Source organism: Monodelphis domestica, chromosome 2 (genome assembly GCF_027887165.1).
Source record: "Monodelphis domestica isolate mMonDom1 chromosome 2, mMonDom1.pri, whole genome shotgun sequence".
Classification (NCBI taxonomy): Eukaryota; Metazoa; Chordata; class Mammalia; order Didelphimorphia; family Didelphidae; genus Monodelphis; species Monodelphis domestica.
Genome location: NC_077228.1, coordinates 63953187 through 63974559, shown reverse-complemented (window position 1 = coordinate 63974559; position 21373 = coordinate 63953187). Strand labels below are relative to the sequence as shown.

Sequence of the window (21373 nt, the reverse complement as noted above, 5' to 3'; positions counted from 1 at the left end):
CTTTAATTTATATTGCTAGTTATTGCAATATATTGTTTTCTTGGTTCTGCTTGTTTCATTTTGTATAATTAGTTTCTTACCTTCCTGTTTTTTTTAATATTAGTTGTTTATTTAGATATTGTAATAATCAATTATATTCCTTTATCACAGTTTGTATTCTTCAATTTGTAGGGATCAAAAAAATTCTAGCTCTTCTAAATTTTAAATTAATATTCATTAACTCTAAGTATTATATTTTATAAGATTTATTAATAATCACTTGACGTAGAAGAAATAAAAGTGCAAAGTACTTAAGTATGACCACATGTATAAAATTCTCCTGTGTGGCACCCAGCCTCCACCAGCTGTCCTCCCAGGAACAGAGAGAGAGGGCAGAGCTACACAAAAACTTTATCCTCAAAATATAAGGATATAATGTGAGAAGGAAAGAGGGAAGCTGGGAAAGAGAGTTCTGGGGAGAGAAGTCTAATTACATTCTCTTTGCTACTATAAAAAGTTTCTATGAATATTAGACCTTCCTTTTTAAATAAAATTTTATTGATAGTTTTAAAAAATCTACTCTTTCCTGCTCCCAGAAACATATTTTTTTTATACTAAAGAAGGAAAGGAAAAAACAAGAAAAAATTTCATAAGCTCTAAAACTTGACAGATCAATTTTGGCCATATATCCTGCTCTGACAAATATTTTCAAAGTATAATGTTCCATGTAGTGTCATGTCATGCCTTAATATTACTGAAAAACTTAAGTATATTTTGAACTACTTTGTCTTCCTATTTAGTCATGATCATATTATATATGTTAGATTTAAAATGATTGAGGTCTTAAACTGTAGTGAGTTAAAATGGTGGAAGATATAAATTGTGTTAGATATAAGAGAGGGTGAGTAAATTTGACCGCAGAAAATATGTTTCACTACAGTGTCTTGGTTCTTAAATCAAATATAAGGTGGTTGCCAGGGAAACATTCCCAATTATTCAAATACCCAAGTCAACTGGGTTTTATAGAGATTTTTAATTAATAATATAATGAGGAATTAGAGAAAGAGAGAAAGAGTAGGAAAGGAATAATTATGAAGGGCCTCAAGCCAATATGGCCTAGACCTGAGTCTTAAGAGAGAGAATCAGTCACTCAGTCTTTTAACACTCACCACAAGGTCTGCCTAAACAAGGATTCTAGTGACACCAGGCCAGCTCCATCTCAGCCGACTTCACCAGAGAGCCTTCCAGCCAGAGACTGTTCTAAAAGGTCTCTCTTCAGAGCCTCCAGAGGGACAGAGTCCCTTCAGAGGAGCTCCAGAGAGATCTCCTTCGAGATTGTCCTCCAAGAGCTTCCCTTCTCCAGAGCCTCTCTCAAGAGATTCTTCCCAAGTGATCCTCATCAGAGATCCTCCAAAAGGATTTCTCCAAAAGTATCTCTCCTCAAGAGATTCTGCTTTTTCTTATATAGGGGTTTTTCTCCCATGTCACGTCCCCTAAGTCCCTACATCTACCAATCACTGTAGACGCTTTTCAAAGGACTGCCCATCTAAATTCCTGCTAAGTCGACCAATCTCCTCAGTAAGTCTGAATCAGAAAAAATGCTGCTGTGTCAACCAATCTCCTCAGTAAGTCTGAACGAGAGAAAACACAGCTGAGTCAACTAATCTCCTCAAGAGAAAACTTGCCCGACCCTTTTAGGTACCTAGCATCCCATTATATCAATTCTAAAAACAGGCCTGGCTCAAAGAACTCCTTGCCTTATTATAAGCATGGGTCCAAGTACTTTCATTGTTTAGCAAGGAGTTTTTTCTCCTAAAGCAGTCTTAAGTATGGGTAGAGTAGGGGTCCTCCCATAGCAAGGAGTTTTCTCCCCTAAAGCAGTCTTAAGCACGGTTGGAGTAGAGGTCCTCCCATTTCTGATCCTGGCGAGTTCTCACATCAAAATGGGGAATGTTTCTCAGTAGGGAATTTGTTCCAATTAAGAATTCCCTGATGGGGAAATTTTTAACATTCACAAGTCTGAGAGATTTCAAGATTTACATATACCAGCCACGCATATAGTTTGTGGGAAATAAAACTTTCAAGGAATCATGCAGTGGGCAGAATGAGATCATTTCAATGAAGAATTTGTTTTTTAAAAAGAAGGAAAACGGACTTCAAGGATGCTTCCTTCTAAATGCAGTGTAAACTATTCCAGAAGACAGTTTTGCTTTGAAGTTCTATAATGTTAGGTCTACTCCTCAATTTTCTTTCCCCTTTTAAATAATGGAGTGGAAAGAGCACTAGAGTGGAAATCAGGACAGCTGAGTTCTAGTTTGGGTTCTTCTAACTAGAGATGTGCTATTGGGCAAATCATTTAATCCTTGATAGACTTACTTTTCTTGCCATCTAGAAATGCTTCTAGCTCTTATTTCTTTGTCTCTAGGATTTCAGAGAAAGTGTCTTAGTTTAATTAGGATGGAGAAGATATAATATTGGTAGGTTACTCTCTGCTTACAAATGATGTGTTGGATATAATCTCATTTGTCTCTTTGTGAAATAGCTCTATTTGTTAATGCAAAGTTAATGAAGCCATTTAGTCGAGTTAAAATGAAAATTTCCTTAACTATGTTGAATTGACTACATAGTACAAGTCCATTAAATCAAACAAGTCCTACTCATGATGCAGTTAATAAACTGTTCTACAATATATAACCTATCTTAAGCAATAATGAGAATTTTCAAGAACTGGTGTTTATAGTTTTGACTTCAGTTCATTTAAACATATAACTATTCCCTTAACCGGAAAATTTTCATTTGAATGCAAAATATTGGCAACTTTGCCTGTGGAGATTTTTTTTTAAAATACTTCAAAAATATTGCAGAATAACATTCATTTTGTTGTTCAATTTGTAATCATCTAGAATTCTAGCCAAGATTCCTGGTGCATTTTCATTATTACTGGTATCTTTTCTTGTTGAGAATTGTCCCTCATTTCTGTTACAGAACCCTGGCATTACTTAAACCAGATGCAGTACCTCATGTTGGAGAGATCATTGATGTAATATATAAGGCTGGATTTCAAATAAGTAAACTTAAGATGATGATGCTATCAAGGTAATTTGTTATTTTTAAGGTTCAGGCTTCTTTATAAAATGAATCAATGGCTAAACTTACCCTCTCCTGTTGCAATAACTGGGGCTTCTTGGTTTATGGAAAAGGAATCATAAGAGTGACATGCTTGTTATTTTCAAGGCCTGAAGTCTTGCTTATGTTTTGCTTGACTTGGCCACAGAAGCCAGAGAAGGGCACATGGGTGGTGGGAATTCCTGCAGGCAGATTTAGAACTGATGTAAGGAGGAACTTCCTTCTCATTGGAATTCCCCTGTCTTAGGACCAGGGAGGGGCTTTTTCATTGGAGGTCTTTAAGGGAATGCTGACCAGCCATTCACCAGGAGCATTGTGGGATTGTTGAATAGGTGGTCGTCCTCATGGTTCACCCTTCGCTTTTTAGATGGCAATGGCAGCATGAGGTGATGGCTTAACTTTCACATGAACTGAATTTAAGTAGAGCAGAAGTGTGCTATTGTGTGGGTTAGATTTCTATCCAGGAAGCTTCATCAAGGAAAAGTCAAATGTTATTTATACTTTATACCTTTGCTAACTATTCAGGCCCCACTGTAGGTGCTTAATCAATGTCCTCAAACTGATGTTTTTCTGCCCCGAGCTATAGGCTTTCTCAGATCTCCTGACCCACATCCTTGCTTTTCAGCTTGGGTTCCTAAGTCTAATTCTTGTTCCCCAGGATGACCCTGCTCAGACAGTTCTGGTGTCTTCTCAGATTTTGCTCTCTCGGTTTTGCCTTTTGTAAGTTACTTGACCTTTTAGGTACTAATTTAACCTTTACAGGTACTTAACACCTTTTTGTATTAGATCTAAAAATAGACCTAGCTTAAGGTTCTAGCTTCATTATAAGGTATGAGTTGGGGACTTTCATTGTTGAATCAGGAGTTTACAACTTTATCTTCCCCTAAGGCACTGTCTGAGTAGGGTAGAGTAATTTTAAAAGTTCCCAATGCATACCTGATTCTTAAGTATCTCCATTGTTACAATAGGGAATAGCTAGACCAAATCTTCTAAGGTACAGTCTGAGTAGTTTTAAGATTCACATCGTGTTCTTTAAAAATTAAAATTAGTCTCAAATAATAAAATAATATATTTTAAAAATTTATTAGTAATCATTAGAAATAAAGGAATAAAAAAGATAATGAAATAAAAAGACCATGTGACTATGGCTGATCAGCCTATTTAAAATCCCCGCACTTAGCCTACCACTGCCACCATGCCCGCTGCATGCCAAAGAGGGTGGGACCCTCCACATCCCCACCTAATATCCCTTTTCTACAAGAAGTACATAACAACAGGAAGTCAGTGGGCTCCTGGGAAATGTAGTTCTTTTTTAGAGTAACAGATTTTCAATCATACAGTCCTCAGATGCCCTAGTTTCTGGGTGACATGGGGTCCTGGTCGCCTTCACAGGGTCAAGTCCTCTGGCTGCAGTGGATAGAGCTCTGGACTTGGGGCCAGGAGAGCTGAGCCACAGTTTGGCCTCAGACACTTCCTCGCCCTGTGACCCTGGGCAGGCATCTAAATGCTACTTGAATTTGAAAAATTTGAAAAATGGGGATCATCATAGCACCCACCTCACAGGCTTCTTGTGAAGATCAAATGAAATCGTAATTGTAAAGCATGTAGTACAGCGTATAGCACACAGTAAAAAACAAAACAAAACAAAACAAGTGTAGATGTTAATTATTGTTATTTCCCAACTATTAACCTTGTCTTAAATTTGGTCTAAGACTACATTAGTTTTCATGTATTCCTATCACACCATTGACTTATTGAGCTTAGAATTGTCATGCTAATATTTCACATTTATATGTTTCTTTGAGGTTTAAGAAACAGCTTTCTTTATAATAATTGTGTGAGGTAGATAGAGCAAGGAGTATTTTTATTTTGCAGATAAGGAAGGTTTAGAGGAGGCAAGATACAGTCCCATACAGTCCCATCCCTTGGGGGAGTGGCAGAGCTGAGACTTCTTGGAGTTCTCTTGAGTCCATTGAGCTTTCCATCTACCTAGCAGCCTCCCCCCAGCACTTCCAGGGTCTTTTCTAGGGAACTCTCCCCTGTCTGTATTTGTCCAGTTGACTTTTTAAACCTGCTGATTTTTTATTTCCGCCCCTTCTCTAAAACCTCCGGATGCTCCTGGTAGAGGCCATCAGTCGTGCTTGTTGGGGTCCCTCCTCACCTCTGCCTCAAAGAAACTCTATTTTCAGATTTCATCTTAAGCATCACCTTTTGTTGCTTGTGCCTCTGCCCCTGCCCTGAATTTATCTGTTCTCATTTTCTATATGCCTATTTATAAATAGATTGTCTTTTCTTATAGAATGTGAGATTCTTATGGACAATTTAATTTTTGTCATTGTATCCCAAGAACCTAATCCATTGTCTGGCACATAAGACATGCTTTAATCAATGCTCGTTGGTGGATTTTAGGCGTATTCCTCAAGAGAATAACACAGATATAGCTCTCAAAAGCAGGTGTCTGTAATATAATCTTTAGCTCCCAAGGAGGCTGGCCATTGATTGGTAAGTTGAGCATTGGCTTAAAGATGACTTTGCATTCCTCTGAAGTAATTCATGTCTCTAGTTTGGGGTCTTGATGAGCTCTTGAGAACAAATTATTCCTGGTGGACAAATGTGAGATTTTTGTTTATTTGGTGATTTTTTTGATGAGAGTCTTTAAAGAGGAGGACCCAGGTTGAAGGTGTCTGGGAATTTAAAAATAGATAAATACAACCAAGTTAATTTGTAATAGCTCTTACTGTGGCAATGACCCAGTATTAGAGATTTGTATTTGATTTATGACCTAGGAAATTTGTAGAAAAGTCTCCAAAGGGAACATAATTTCAGAATGGATAAATATGAGAAGGCAAAGTGAAGGTCTAAAGTTAATTGATGAAAAATCAAAAAGTGGTAAAATGCTACTTTGTCTTAATATAACCATTATTTTTATGTTACAGGAAAGAAGCAACAGATCTTTATGTAGATCATCTATCAAAGCCATGCTATAAGTAGGTATTGAAATAGATAGTCAACTATGTAGAAAGGGAATCCTTTCTGTAGAGTTGTCTATTTAAAAATTTTTGCATGTTGCTTGTTCTCCATTTGTGTCACTTGAATAAGTTGAAGAGAACACAGTTGTACTAACAAGAAACTGTTTTCTGACATTGTTTTTTGTGTCCTTGAGTTAGAAAAAAAAAAGGATCTATAGAATGTAAGTCATTAACCTTGTATTTATTGTTTGGATTTTTCCATATTCAGAAAACTTAACTTTTTTTTTTTGGAGAGTATAATCTTCATATCTATTGAGAATTCCTTGCTTCTAGAAGAATGTGAGAGTGAAATTTTATTTTGTATATTTTCTTTGGGTCTTAGTCTACTTTGTGCTTTTTTTTTTGATTGGCTCTCTTACACAGAGTAATACTCCTAAATGATTTTTATAGCTATTTAGTGGGATGACATCAATTTTGTTTTCTTTTCTTCTGCCTTTATAGATTCTGCATGTTTAACATGTAAATCAAATGAGACTTCTAGAACTAAGCCCCTAATTCGGGCCCTCATCACTTTTTTTTCTTGGATTATTCTAATAACCTGTTTTTCCTTTGAATAATGTCTCCCCTCTCCAATGTATCTTCCATTCACTTACCAAAATAATCTTTTGATTATTTTGCTCTGATCTTATCATTTTATGGATTATCAGCTTGGCATGATGGATAGAACTGGCCTTGAAGCCAGGAAGACCTGAATTCAAAAGTTGCCTATGGCTTTATAACAGTAGGTAAATTGCTTAATCTTTTAGCACTCTAGGCAGCCCTCTAAGATGATAAATTGTAAAGAATACGCCAGCTTTTGTTAGTAAAAGGGATTTCCTTATTCCTGGAATACCAAACACTAAATACCAAACAGAACCATAGTTCTGTTCTTGTCCCTGTCCTGATATAACATTACCCTGATCAAAAGACTTCAGTGGTGGGGCAGCTAGATGACTCAGTCCATAGAGAGCCAATCTAGAGCCTGGAAGTCCTGGGTTCAAATATGGCCTTAGATACTTCCTAGCTGTGTTACTCTGGGCAAGTCACTTAAACCCACTTGCCTAGCCCTTATCATTCTTCTTCCTTGGAACCAATACTTAGTATCAATTCTGACATGAAAAGTAATGGTTTAAAAAAATAGTGATCCATTTGGCTATCTAGTTATAGCTACCATGGGCTAGGAATAGGAGAGATGACATGGTATGACATGATTCCTCATGAAACCAGAACTATGGATATATCTCTGAGCTTTGCAGGGCATTCTACACTGAGGCTTAGCCCTCAGATCTCCAAGGCTCTGGGGAAATGTTTTGGAGGAAGCTGAGAACATCCTGCTATGTGTGGTGCCCCTTTCATGCTCTTACAGACAGACATGATATGTGTGTATGTATGCATGTATGTATTCATGTATATAATGACTATGTCAGCACCACAGCCAACGGATTAGTCCAGACCATGGCCAGAGTTATGGCTTCTGGTCAGGCCAACCTCTTAGTGCTAAGTAGTAGCTGTGTGTAAATATTTGTTTACCTTCATGGCATACTTCTCATTATTTTCTAATCTTCCCGAGAGCAGAGACTGGGCCATCTTTATGTTTCTAATCCTATCATAGTTCCTTATGTATAGTAGCTTAAAAAATGAATAGACATTGGCTGAAGTGAATTGATTAGTCTTTTAGCATAATAGAGTCATCAAAGCTAAATCAAGTGATTGCCTTTTACAGCAAGAAAAATGTCCCATGATGACTTTCTACACAGATGTATTATTATAGTGATTTTGCTTCTACCATTTAAGTGATCTGACTCTCAATGATATGTGGTGAGCTAGGTTTTCCCACAACTATTGAATTATAAAATGCCACCAAGTCCATGGTGAAATCATAGTCAATAATTTTTTTTAGATAATTTATTTTGTAGTACACCTATAATCTAATAGATTCTCCATGCTAAGATACATACATTGGTTAACGTATATTTCTTAAAATAAACATCTGTTTTGCAGTGACCTTATCCAGTTTATTACAGTTAGTCCTATTATTGCCATGGAGATTTTAGGAGATGAGGCTATCAGTGAATGGAAGAAATTAATAGGACCTGCAAACCCTAGTATGGCTCGAACAGATTCTCCTGGAACCATTAGAGCAAAATTTGGAACAGATTTGCTAAGAAATACAGTTCATGGTCCTGATTGTTTTGCAACTGCTGCCAAGGTAAGGAATATAACTTTTTACACAGCTATCATTTTTATTAGGCTGCTTATGCATTGTTAAATAAAAGCTTTTTATTTTTAAAATGTCTAACAAGCATGCTTGTAAAAATTATAGTTTACAGGTAAGAAAATCTATTTCTTAGAATATTGGCACATTTAGAGAAATTATTGAATTTTGCCTATTGTTTCTTTATTAATATTTCAACTCAGCAATATAGAGGAAGTTCAATGCCAGTTTTTTCTCCTGAAAAATTTTTCATTGTTGTCATAGATCTTCATTTTGACTATGGCCTAGCTACAAAAAAATCTAACTGCTCTAAGATACAATTTTAAACAGCATTATTTCCTTCTTCTGTTCCTCTTCACCTGGAAATGAGATGATAGGCAGAAGTGAGTTTCCTAGAGTTTGTGAAGAGGATTTGGCAAAATCACAAGAAGTGAAATATCAGAAAGTGATTATTGATACAAAAGATAATAATCACAAGTACTTTCTTGTCCTTGGAAGAAAAATTAGCATATGGACTAGTGAGCTCGTTCAGTATCTGTAAATGCTAATTTATATTTAAATCTATTTTGTTTCCAAAAATGTAGAGGGTGTTTTAATATCTGCCTTAGGGAGTGTTTTAGTGTGTGTGTTCCAGACCCATGATTTCATCAGTTTGTAGGATGTGCCTGGTGTGGTCAAAGTAACTCATGCCTTGAGTATTAAGAGGCCTTGTTGACCTTTCCTTCCCCAACTTAACTCTTATCTTCCAGGGCTAATTTTCTCTTGAATACAGTGTAGCTGACTGTGTTGTCTAGAGTCAGAGACCACACTCCTCAGGGCTACCTCTTCCAAATTCTCTATCAGAAGGAAGAATGTGCCCTTTATCCCCTCCAAAATGATACAGCAATTGTACTTGTCCTTGGTCAGTCAGTAGCTGGCTCTGCCAATTACATTGTGGGAAACTTCACACCTTTTAAAGGGGTGTTTTAAAGAGTGAAAACTGTTCTTTACATTTCATTTTGTATCTTGTTTTCTTTGTCTTTTAATTGTACTTCCTGTAATTTCAGCTAAGTAAAATCACCTAATGTGGATTGGGGGGTGGGAGTGGGGGGGAGAGAGATGAGAAACAACTTGCCCATCCATCTAGTAGAGAAAACTGAGGCCTACAAGGATTAAATAACCTGTCAAAGATCACTTAAATACTAAATGGTTTTGGATTTGAATCTAGGTTCTCTGACTTTAAATCCATGGTACCCTAATATGCCCCACTCTTTCGTCTTTTCAAATGATATGAAAGGGAAAATCTTTGTCATTTGTAATGAGAAAAAGTGATACCTCATATTCCTTACCTCTGTGCATAGGAATAACAGGGAATAATATTCAATCACTTTGCATTTGTGAATGTGATATTCTCATTTCATAGCAGTCATAAGGAATTATTGTTTTAATAAAATTGACACCAGCATAATACTTAATATTAGTGAATAGTTGCTTTTTCTGTTTTGTGTTTTCTTAAAAGGAGATTATTCTTGAAAGTGGATCAGCTTTTTACTTTACTGTGTTAGTGGCTAAAACTGCTTCCAGCTGACCTGAATAATTAGAACTTGGCATGGTCACTCAGCTATTTGAGCCCTTTTAGTAGACAGTTAAGATCATGGCATGTTCTATTTGATGGCTGGGCAAAAGAACTGATATTGTGGCTAAAATATCAATACTGGACTGCAGAACTTTAATTTAGTCAGTCCTCTATCTTTCAAATGAAAAATTAAAAACAAGTAACTACTGTGAAAAAGACTTCTAAAGATTAATTCCTTTTTCTTCTATTGAATGCCCAGATTTGCCTTAAAGAAAAAACAAAAACAAACCTTACTTTCTGTCTTAGTAACAATTCTAAGATAGAAGGGCAGGGGTCAGTTTTGAACCAGGTCCCCTTGACTCCATGCCTGGTATTCTATCCACTGTGCCACCTAGCTGACCTCTCGAGTTTCTTTTTAATGGATTCTGTTGATAATCACTTAGGAATTCCTACTTTCACATACATATTCTCCAAGGAGGCTAGGAGTCATTTTTCTAAAATGCATTTTTTTATTTAGTTTTGGGATTTCCTCATTGAAGAGACTCATATTACCATTGCAAACAAGCAACTATTGTGCAATTCATACTCTTAGACAGTTGTCTGGGAATTGAGAGCTTAAGTGATTTGTACAAGGTCCTCACCCAAGGCTCTGTGCCTCAAGAGGCAGTACTCGAATCCTTGGCATCACTGTTCCCCCAGGCCAGGTCCCCATTTATGGTGACCTGCTGCCATTCCTTAAACGTATTATTTATAAAACAGATTAGGTAAGATTTGTTACCCCAGGTCCTGTTTTATTCAGATGCCAGGCTAATTTATATTCTTGCTAATTAATTGAAGTTAGTTTATAGACTATTACATGTATTACTTGAAATTAGTATCATTTCTTATTTACTAGAATCCTTGAAGCAAATAGAATATTTTAAATTTAACAAATTCATTTTTATATTACAAGAGTATTTTTGCATGTTAGAGTTCACAGAGCACCTGTGAGACCAGGAATCTTATTTTTGTTTTTAGGAATTGGAATTATTCTTTCCCTCCAGTGGAAGTGGTGGGCCGGCAGGTACTGCAAAATTTACTAACTGTACTTGCTGTGTTATTAAACCTCATGCTATTAATGCAGGTAAGTGTTGTGTTGAATTACCTGATACAATTTATATTGGTTTGTTAGGTTTTTATTTGTTCTCCAAATAGAAATAATTTAATACATGAGAAAATTTTACTTTTGAAATGATTTTTCCTTTCATATGCTAAAAGCACTTTATGTGAATAGTACTTCTAATACTTATACTCATAAATAAATATAGGTGATGAAAGCAGAGAGTAGAAAAATCAATCTGTGATGTATTTAATAGGTTATTCTTCCCTCTTGTCATCCCTCCTGTTAAGTTCCTCAATGGCTATAAATGATATAAAATGAATATGTTTTTGTCCTGAAGGAAATTTTTTTTTTTTGGAAAAGGAAATTTGGAAGGAAATTTGCCTGAGGTTAGGGATGAAAGCCAAAGAAAAGCAATTGAAGCTTCATCCATGTGGTATATAGTTACTATATTATTATATCATTGTTATATTATTATATATGTATGGTTATTAATATGGACAAGGGTTTTGGCTGTCAGTTAATTCTAACTCTTGAACTAGTGTCTAGATGTAGGTACAGCCTTTTCACAATGAAATGTCTGGAATCTATGGGACAGTTAAGGCTGCCTCAGCTCTAAGACTACTACTAGTACTACCACCACCACTGCTACTATTACTACTACTACCACCATTACTAGTGTTTATGTAGTGCTTTGAGGTTTATAGAGTGCTTTTTATATGTCTGTGAGTGTGTATATGTGCATATTATATGTATACTTATGGATGGATATATAGATAAAATCTCATTGGAATAGATTAAAGACATTCTTAGAATTTCAGTGCAAGGTATTGCTGTGAATTCAGAGCTAAAGATCACCTACAGTTTCTGTTTGAAGACTTTTGAATCCTTAAGCCTAAGAAACCACTTCCTCTTTGATGTATAAAACAATTAGGAAAAGGATTTATTGCTACAAAGAAGTCCTTCATTCCTAGGTGCCTGTCACTAGGGGGTTAGGCCCTGAGGCCCTGAAGTGGAGCCCCAAGCATCCACCGGGCAGAGGGATGTGCCAAGGGGGCAAGGCCAGGCTTTGCCAAAACACATCAAGCTTCTTTGGGTCCAGGGCTCAGCATTGCAGGCTGACCTCTCACAAAGCTGCTGGGAACGACTGAGCTCCCATGTTCCCCTGGACACAAGATTCTTGTGGATATTAGAATTGGTGGAGCACCTGGGATGCCCGGAATCTTACTTTTGTTTTTTAGAAATTGTAATTGTTCTTTTCCTCCAACGGAAGTGGTGGGCAGTAAATACTGCAAAGTTTACTAACTATGGGCAAGTCACTTAACATCTGTTTGACTCAGTTTCCTCCACTGAGGGATAAATAATAATGATCGCAAAGTAGGGAGAGCAGCAGCCGCTTCCTCACAGAGTTGTTGTGAGCATTAAATGAGGTCATTCATAAAGTGCTTGGACATTACTCTTTCTGCCTTGACCTTGGACCTAAGGGTCTGCTTAGGCTTTGTGGCACAACCTCTGTTATGGGCAGGAGCCCCTCTGTTTGGGGAGGTCTCTAGACACTAGAACTGAGAAGCAGCGGGGCTCCTGGGACCCAGCTAGTTTTACTTCCCAATGGGAGGTATTGTTATGGGGGGGTCCTTTGTGACCTCAAGAATTTCATCTGTCTGTGCAATTATATAGGTTTTACAAGTATTTATTTTGTAGCCTATATGCATAGGTATTATGTATACACATATGTAACCATTTGCTGCATCTTGCCCACACACACTTTTTTTTTTTAAACCCTTACCTTACATCTTGGAATCAATACTGTGTATTGACTCCAAAGCAGAAGAGTGGTAAGGGCTAGGCAATGGGGGTTAAATGACTTGCCCAGGGTCACACAGCTGGGAAGTGTCTGAGGGCAGATTTGAACCCAGGACCTCCCGTATCTAGGCATGACTTTAAATCTACTGAGCTACCCAGTTGCCATTGTCCCCTACACATATTACAAGTATATTTACTTCATATATACAATATAAAATGTGTATTCATTATTGATTCAGTGTCTCCAAATCCCAACTTCGATCTCTCCTAAAACTGTACTTTGCTGTTTGACTTCAGTATTTCTAAGCAATTTTCCTATATGATTTTTTGAAGGTATACTATTCAGGTTTTCCTTTATATATGTAATTTTTTTTTCCTCTGGAAGACCTATCCTTTATTATCTCTTTGCAACATACTTTCAGTTTTAGAATTTTTAATTTGTCTATCTCTCATGTTCTTCTGACCTGTCTTTTCATTTTAATTAATTTTCCCTCTGCTTTTTCATTTTTCCTTTCCAATTCTGTACTTGTTTCTATGTTTTTATCTCTTGCTTTGGTTCTCCTTTCCCCCTCCATCTGTCCGTTTTTCTCTCTCTTTCTTTGTCTTTGTTTTATCCTCAGGCCAGGCTTTCTCCTTTACAAGTTGTGAATCTTATTCTTATTTCTTTGATATTTTTGCTTAACTTTTTGTTGTTCTTTTAGCCTCTGCTAGAAGCTCTTGCAGTTATAATTTCACAGGATCTTGCAAAATTTACTGTACCACTTCACCATTTTCAAGAAATTTTTACCCAGTTTCCTTTGTGGGAGAGGACTAGTTTCTTTCATTGTTCATTTCTCCTTTCTCTTTCAGCCTTTTCCTTTGTTTCTGTAATTTTTTTTTGGTAGCAACCTTGTTGTAAATGTTTTGGACCATCAATTCTTTTCTGTCTTTGTGTCTCGTGCTATTTTGTCCTTTTCCCAGTTCTTGCACTTCTTCTTTGCTTTCTTTCCCTCTCCTTCCCCCACAGGCTTAAGATACACTGATCTTCAGAAGCTGAAGGGACTCTTAGGGACTCAGTTCCAGGAGCAGCCTGAGAAGCTGCCCGCCATCTTTGGGTCCAGACTTTACTTTCTCTGACCTTATTCTTTTGGGTTCCACTCCTTTCTGAGCTTCAGGATTCTGACCTGTGGGGGGCACCATGGTATAAGAGAAGGAGCATTTGTCTTAGGAGATTTAAATTTCAGCCTGGCCCTGCCTGCCATTGATCATTTGTTATCCCAAGTCACTTTGATTTTTTTAGCTCAGTTTTCTTCTTTGTCAAGTGAGGATAGAAATAATTACATCATACACTTTGCAAGGTTATTGTAAGGAAATCACTTACCGTGTGAGCATGGATGATAGTTATTGTTGTTGTGGCTGTTTAAATAGAGTTTTCCTATGAGCACCCATAGAAGAAGGGTAAGCATTTTTATCTACTTTTTACAAATGAGAAAAATCTCTATACAGTATGAATTGGAAGTTATGTACTGAGTGGCTAGAGAATATGGGAATTCAGGCTGAATAAAGCCAGTCTTACTTTAATTATCTACTTGACCCCATTCCTTGGGACATCTCTTACTACTCTCTTAGGACCAAAATGATCCATATTCACCTGCTTTTTCAGACAGAATCCTGGTAATATTTGGAGCATCCAGAGAATGCTGACCATTTAGCATGACGAAAGGTCTGGGGATTACTTTGAGATCATTCTCCATGAGAATTCGCTAAAGAAGGTGGGAGGGAAAGTGTAGTATGATGCAGAGAAGACTAAGGGGACCATGATATCTGTCTTCAGGTATTTAAAGGCTGTCAGGTGCAAGAGAGATTAGATTTATTTTTCTTGCTCCCTTCCCTCTAGCCATTACATTTCAAAAAGATGAATATAAGCTTGAATTGAGGAAAACTTTCCTATATAATTAGTACCATCCCAAGGTTGAATAACCAGATTGTATAGGTAGCTGGTTCCTCGTCACCAGAGTGCTTCATACAAGAACTAGACCATAGTTTCTGAAGTATCTTCTTCAGATACTTTGGAGATTGGCTAGGTGCTGTGGCTCCTTTGAACTCAGAGATTTTGTGATTTTTCTGATGCTTTCAACTTTTTCATATTCCAAATTTAGGTATAAGCTTGCCTTCCAGTTTGCAGAGAGTAACTGCATCTGGGAAAATGTCATTGTTCCATTTTAACCTATTCCTTTATCTCTTCTTGCCAGCTGAGCTCAAACGGCTCAGTTTTGAGCTACTTTTATCAAACAGGATTTTTTGCTGATTTTGCAATATGACACCTCAGAGAATCATGAAGCACACATTCTTCTCTGGTAAAAGTGGATAGAGATAAGCCCCAGAAATGAAATTAATAAAATGATGAGAGAATGCTCTTCTTCATAAAACAGTCTACATTCTCATTCTTCTGTTATTGAAGCTTCTAGTGCAGGAACCAAAAAAATCCTTTCATCTGAAAATGTCTGTTAAAATAAAGTTTTTGTATAGAACTTAAAAACAACAAATTATGATTTTCAATCAGTGTTTTTGCTTAATCCTGTCTATACTGGGAATCATAAGATTAGCCCCTTGTAGATGTGTTTGGCACAAGAGACAACATAAATTCCTTTTTCTATCCAATCAGATACCTGCAAGATTTACTTAATTAATTTATTTAATTTTTATTTAATAATATTTATATTTATTTATATTTATATGTTTATATATAAATATATATAGTTATATAACATACATAATAAATATATAATAAAATTTAATAATAAATTTAAAATTTATTTAATAAAATAATTTATAATTATTTTTGCAGTTCAGATTTTTATTTTTCTCTGTTACCCATTTTCTTTTTTTTTTTAAATTCTGTAACTTTCTGGTTTTCTTTTAAAATTATTTCCCTTCATTTTCCATCTATTTGTAAAAGGTCAATTATTGGTCCTTTCCTTTTCTGAAGTTTATTTTGCCATCTGTTTCTGAAAGATTCCCTGTAAAGTTAACTAACAAAATTCCAATTAAACTGTGAGGGTGGCATTCATTCATTGTAGAGTTTTCCAAGTTTATTTACTATTAATGAAGCTCAAAGATTTTTTTTAAATTTTACTATCAGTTCAGTAATAAAATGAATACTTTGTTATTACCCAACCAGGAACTTTTCTGGTAAACAAAAGAACAATGTTTATGACCCTGAATTCTATCTTTCTGTCCTGTCCTTGTTTCAAAACATTGAATCTTTTGAGTGAATGAATGGGGTGGCCAGATAACCACTTCACCAAACTAAATAACCTGTTAAAATACTTGTGTTTTGTTAGATCCTCAAATTAAATAAATTATATTTACTAAATAGAAACATCAGAGCTTCTTTGCATCAGTTGGGTGTTAAAAAACCACTCAGTTTGTTCAAGGTTGGGGCTGTACAACATTGATTTTTTTCTGGTATCACAGAATGAAAATAAGTTGATGTAAAGCAGAAATGTCAAACGCTTGTATAAAACCACAGCATTTCATTCAGACTTAAAAGGAAACTCAGTAGGCTCCTATTCTCACTGTACCCACCCAAAGAATCTTCTTTGGGACTTGTTCAGTCATTTTAACTAAGTATCTGAGGCTGGAGTTTTAACTCAAGAAGAGTCTTCCTGATTCCAGGCTTATCACTGCTCCACCTAGCTGCCTAATGGAGTATAACTCATAACCCCAAACAAAATACAATACCTAGAATTACAAATGAAACTAATTATATTGAAATATAGTTATCTAAGTTTTTTTTAAAGTTCATAGACTTCCAGTCAAGTACTTCTAGATTCTAGACGCCCCAGTTTTGTCAACAATTTTTGTAAAATGTGACTTCTAGAACTGAACATAATACTTATTTTTTAAAATAATATTTTATTTTCCCCAATTACATGTAGAAACAACTTTTCATATTTGTCTTTAAAAAACTGTTTGAGTTAACACATTCTCTCCTTGCCTCTTACCTTCTTGTCCTCCCCCCCGAGATGGTAAGCAATCTGATACAGATTTTACATGTGCAGTCATATAAAACATTTTTCCATATTAGCCATTTTGTGGAAGAGATCTGAAACCAAAAAAGAGAAAGTGAAGTAGAGTATGTTTTGTTCTGCATTCAGACTCCATCATTTCTTTCTTTGGAGACAGCATTTTTCACCATATTGCTGAGAATCGCTAGGTCATTCACAGTCATTCATTAAATAATATTACTGCTACTGTGTACATTGTTCTTTTGGTTCTGCTTACTCCACTTTGCATCAGTTTATGTAAGTCTTTCCAGTTTTTTCTGAAAACATCCTGCTTTTTGTTTCTTATAGTACCATAATATTTTGTTACAATCTTATACCATAACAGTTATGACATAACTTATTCAGTCATTCCCCAGTTTATGGACATCTCCTCGATTTCCATTCTTTGCACCAAAAAAAGAGATAGTATACTTATTTTTGTACAGATAGGTTCTTTTCTTTTTTCGTGTGAATATAATACTTCTTAATTCCTTCAGCAAGCATGTATTAAGCACTTACTATAAAACCCGGCATTTTGTTAGGTGTTGAGAATACAGACCCCCCAAAATGAGACAATTCTTGCCATCAAGAAGCTTACAGTCTTAAGGGGAGGGGAAACAATATATCTATGCTCTTATAAATAAATACTTTTAATATGTCCTTTGTACATATTTTATTATTACTAAGGAGAGAGCACTAGTAGCCAGAATGATCCCAAAACAACCAAGTAGAAGGTGGTCCTTGAGCTGAGTCTGGAAAGCAGTTTGGATTTTAAGAGTGAGAGGTGAAGAGGGGCAGGCATTCTGCAGCCTGGGAAAAAGCACATGAATGGAAAGTGGGAGTTTGGATCCAGGGAACAGAAGGAACAGCATGACCAGTTTGGCTGGAGTATAGAACATATGAAATCGGATCATGTGTGACAAGCCTTGAAAAGTAGGCTGGAGCCAGCTTGGAAAAGATTATCAGGCAAAGAAGTATGCATTTTGTCCTTGAGATGATGGAGAGTCATGGAATCTTTTTGAGCAAGTTGGCCAACTCCTACAGGATACATCAGGACTATTGCCTCCCTAGCCCTAGATAGTATGTAACTATTAATATAGCCAAACATCTCATTAAATTGTTTTGCCTTTTATTTTGTACTGTTAAATGCACTAGCCATTTACTAAGCCTTCAGATATGTTCCATTCAAATTACTTTCTAGCCACAAATTGCCCCATCCTATACTTATCAAATTGATTTTTTTGGACTTCCTGTGCAAGATTTCATGTTTATTTCTATTATATTTTAATAGATTTAGTTCATTGTTCTAGCCCATAATTATTTTTTTAGCCTGATGGTATCCATTCTGTTTGTTTCTCTTTGCCTAGTGTCATCTGCAAATAAGCTTGCCATTATCTACCTTTATCTGAGTCACTAATAAAAATGGTAAATAGTCCAAGACCTAGCACAGGTCCCAGAGACATTCCACATAATTAGCGTTCTATTCTTGTTGTCAGATGAAATATTTTGAATGTCCATAGGAAATAATTAAAAAGAGTAATGGATTGATTTCTTCTGTCCTTATCATTGCCATTATTTAGTGTTATATGTTTTCTAAATTAATGATTTTGTGATAAACTAACTGTAGCACCTTGTTAGGAAAGAAAAAGATCATAGATACAGAATTTATATATCCTAATGATGTTTATTGAAGGATGATTTTTATAGCCAGTAGAGGCAACCAGAATGCTAGCAAGGAGACAAGATGTTCCTGAGGTCTATATCTCAAGTTGCACCTCTACTAGCTCTCTGGGCCCTTTAGGAACCAATGGAAAATGTCATCTCTCCAAATTCCCATTGGAAGATTACAATACCTTAAATTGGGTGACAGTATTAAAAGTATTTCTCCATTAGCTATATGGATGGTCACTATGGCACATATTAAATCCTTCATGGGGATAATAGCCTCAAAGGTGGTAGAACATTCAGAATGGAATTCCAATTGTTACACAGCAGAAAGAAAGCTAGATTTGTAGTAAAAAGAACCTGGGTTTGAATCCTGGTTCTGCCTAGCCTGTCTAGTGAGTAAGCTCTGGGCTCACTAGCCTAGAGTCATGTTGTTACATTTTTGTGACATTTGTTACATCTCTCTCAGAGAGAGATGGGTGTCCTGAGGGATTGGGGTATTCATTTTCTGCTGGCTACCAGTTGTGTTTCCATTACCATTAACTAAAGTGACTAGCCCCCAGTTCTGTTTAACAATATAATTTAGTCTTTCCAAAGGAATATTTAATTTGAAGATATGACAGGAACAACAACAGCAAAAAAATGCACACGTGCACATATTTCTCTTCAATGTTTCAGAAACATACTTTCCTCTGTGCCACCTGGGTCTCTGGGAAGAGGGGGATCACTTCTAATGTGGCTTCTGTATGGCATTGGTCTCACCAAGTGCATGTTCTTGATTGGATCCAGAAGGCACTCAGGCCATTGAAGCAGTCCTTGATGTACACCCCAGGATAGAGTCTAAGCCTTGGACTCCCAGTTTCATAGATTCCTGGAAGTTTGCTCCCTTGACCTTGCAAACAGAGCAGAGCTATCCATCAGGAGAGAAGAACCAAACTGAATGAGGGAAACCCTGGTCTAGTAGAGTCTTCTGAAGGAACTCGTCACTCTGGCTATGCAGTGAATCAAAAAGGCTTCCTCTAACCTCATCGTTCATTTCCACATGCTCCAAAAAGACACTTCCATTAGGCGTCCTTGTGTCTTTCTTGAAAGCATGTGGAGAGTACTTCCCCGGCATGCTGTGTATGCATCTGATCCCCAGTATGCCTGTATGACCTTAGAGAATGGATAAAAAAAATGTTTATGTGTACCTACTACGTTCTGAGGTGCTGAGGGTGCAGATCCAAATATGAGGTAGTGCCTTCCATCAAGGAACTAGATTTTAATAAGGGGAGGCACTTGAATTGAAGCTTGGTATCCAGGGAAGGGAGATGTAGAAAAGGAAGTAGTCAAAGAGCCAGCATAGTTTCAACACAGACAAGTATTGCCAAACTAACCCAATTTCCTTTTTGGACAGGTTTATTATTAGATGAGGAGATTGCTGTAGATATGATTTACTTAGATTTTAACAAAGCATCTGGCAGAGTTTTTCATGCTATTCTTGTAGATGAAATGAAGAGATATGAGCTAGCCCATATTATAGTTAAGTTGATTCAGAATTGGTTGAATCAAACCAGACCCAAAGAAGAGTGATTAGCCTAATGTCAACTTTTAAGGAAGTCTATAATGGTATATTGGTGCCAATAAAACTATTTGTTGCATTGCATTCCAAAATAATTATTTGTAGCCCCTTTACCACTTTTTATGATGTGTATAGGAATAGGTTTGGTATCTGGGAGTTTTCCTGTAGCCAATGCCAACCTTTTTCTCTTAATTAAATGAATTATTATTGCTTTCTGGAGAATGTATATATGCATATTCACAACTCTATATAGCTATCTTGGCAAGGTAAAGTCCCATTTTTTGATATTAGGATCCTTGTGAAGTTCCCCTCTCCCATTAAAGTTAACATTCACATTTAGAATCTGAAGGGGAAGTTATAACCTCTTTAGAGCAATGGTTTTATTTTTTCCTCACTACATACCTCAAGGCCATTTTTGGCAGTGGACAAAACTATTTAGAATATTAAAAAAAATCCTCAGGATACTCTTTTTCTCCTTACCCATACAATGAATTTCTACTATTTTGCCTAGTAATTTTGATAATGCTATTTATTAATAAATTATAGTTATTATTATCAAGTTCAAGTAATTGAGGACTTGGAATATGATATTCTGGAAGGCAGAGGAGGTAGGATTACAACCAAAACATCATTTACCCAGAAAAGCTGAGTATAATCCTTCAGGGGAAAAAAAAATTAGGGCTTTCCAGCATTCTTGATGAAAAAAAAAATCAGAGCCAAATAGAAAATTTGACATTCAAAAAAAAGACTTAAGAGAAACATAAAAAGGTAGATATGAAAGAGAAATGATAAATTGTAAGAGACCTAATAAGGTTATACTGTTTATATTCCTATTCACTCCCGAGTTTTTATCATTACTAGGGCAGCTAGAAAGAGTATACATAGACAGAGGGCATGAGTGTGATTTGATTATGGTGGGATCATCTTTAAAAAAATGAAGGTGTGAAAAAGAGGGATGTGCTAGAAGAAAAGGGAAGAAGAGGAAGAATAGGGAAATTTATCTCATAGAAAAGAGGTGTGTAAGCAAGTGGAGGGAAAAATATATAATTTTATATGTATTTATAATTTTATATATATATATATATGTATATACCCTCTTTCACATGCACACACACATGCATAGAGTCAAGTATAGCTATTTATCTCACCCAAAAGAGAAAAGGGGATACAAGGAAGGTAGAAGGGTGATGAAAGAGGTGCAGATTAAGGGAGGTAGTGATCAGAAGGAAAATAGACTTTTGAGGAGGGACAAGATGAAAAGAGAGAGAAGGATGAACAGAAGAAAACAGAAACAAATACATAGTAATCATAATTGGATGTGAATGGAATGAATT

At 36.2% G+C, this 21373-nt stretch overlaps 1 protein-coding gene across 2 annotated transcripts in view; it reads left to right on the top strand.

Annotated features, from left to right (window-relative positions):
- The window catches only part of NME7 (NME/NM23 family member 7), a 193716-nt gene that overhangs the window by 57975 nt on the left and 114368 nt on the right, over positions 1-21373 (top strand). For both annotated transcript variants that reach the window (XM_007480738.3, XM_007480739.3), the window contains 4 exons: positions 2965-3075; positions 6042-6092; positions 8115-8322; positions 10901-11006. In XM_007480738.3, the coding sequence (XP_007480800.1) occupies positions 2965-3075; positions 6042-6092; positions 8115-8322; positions 10901-11006 (476 nt within the window). The remainder of the gene's footprint in view (positions 1-2964; positions 3076-6041; positions 6093-8114; positions 8323-10900; positions 11007-21373) is intronic.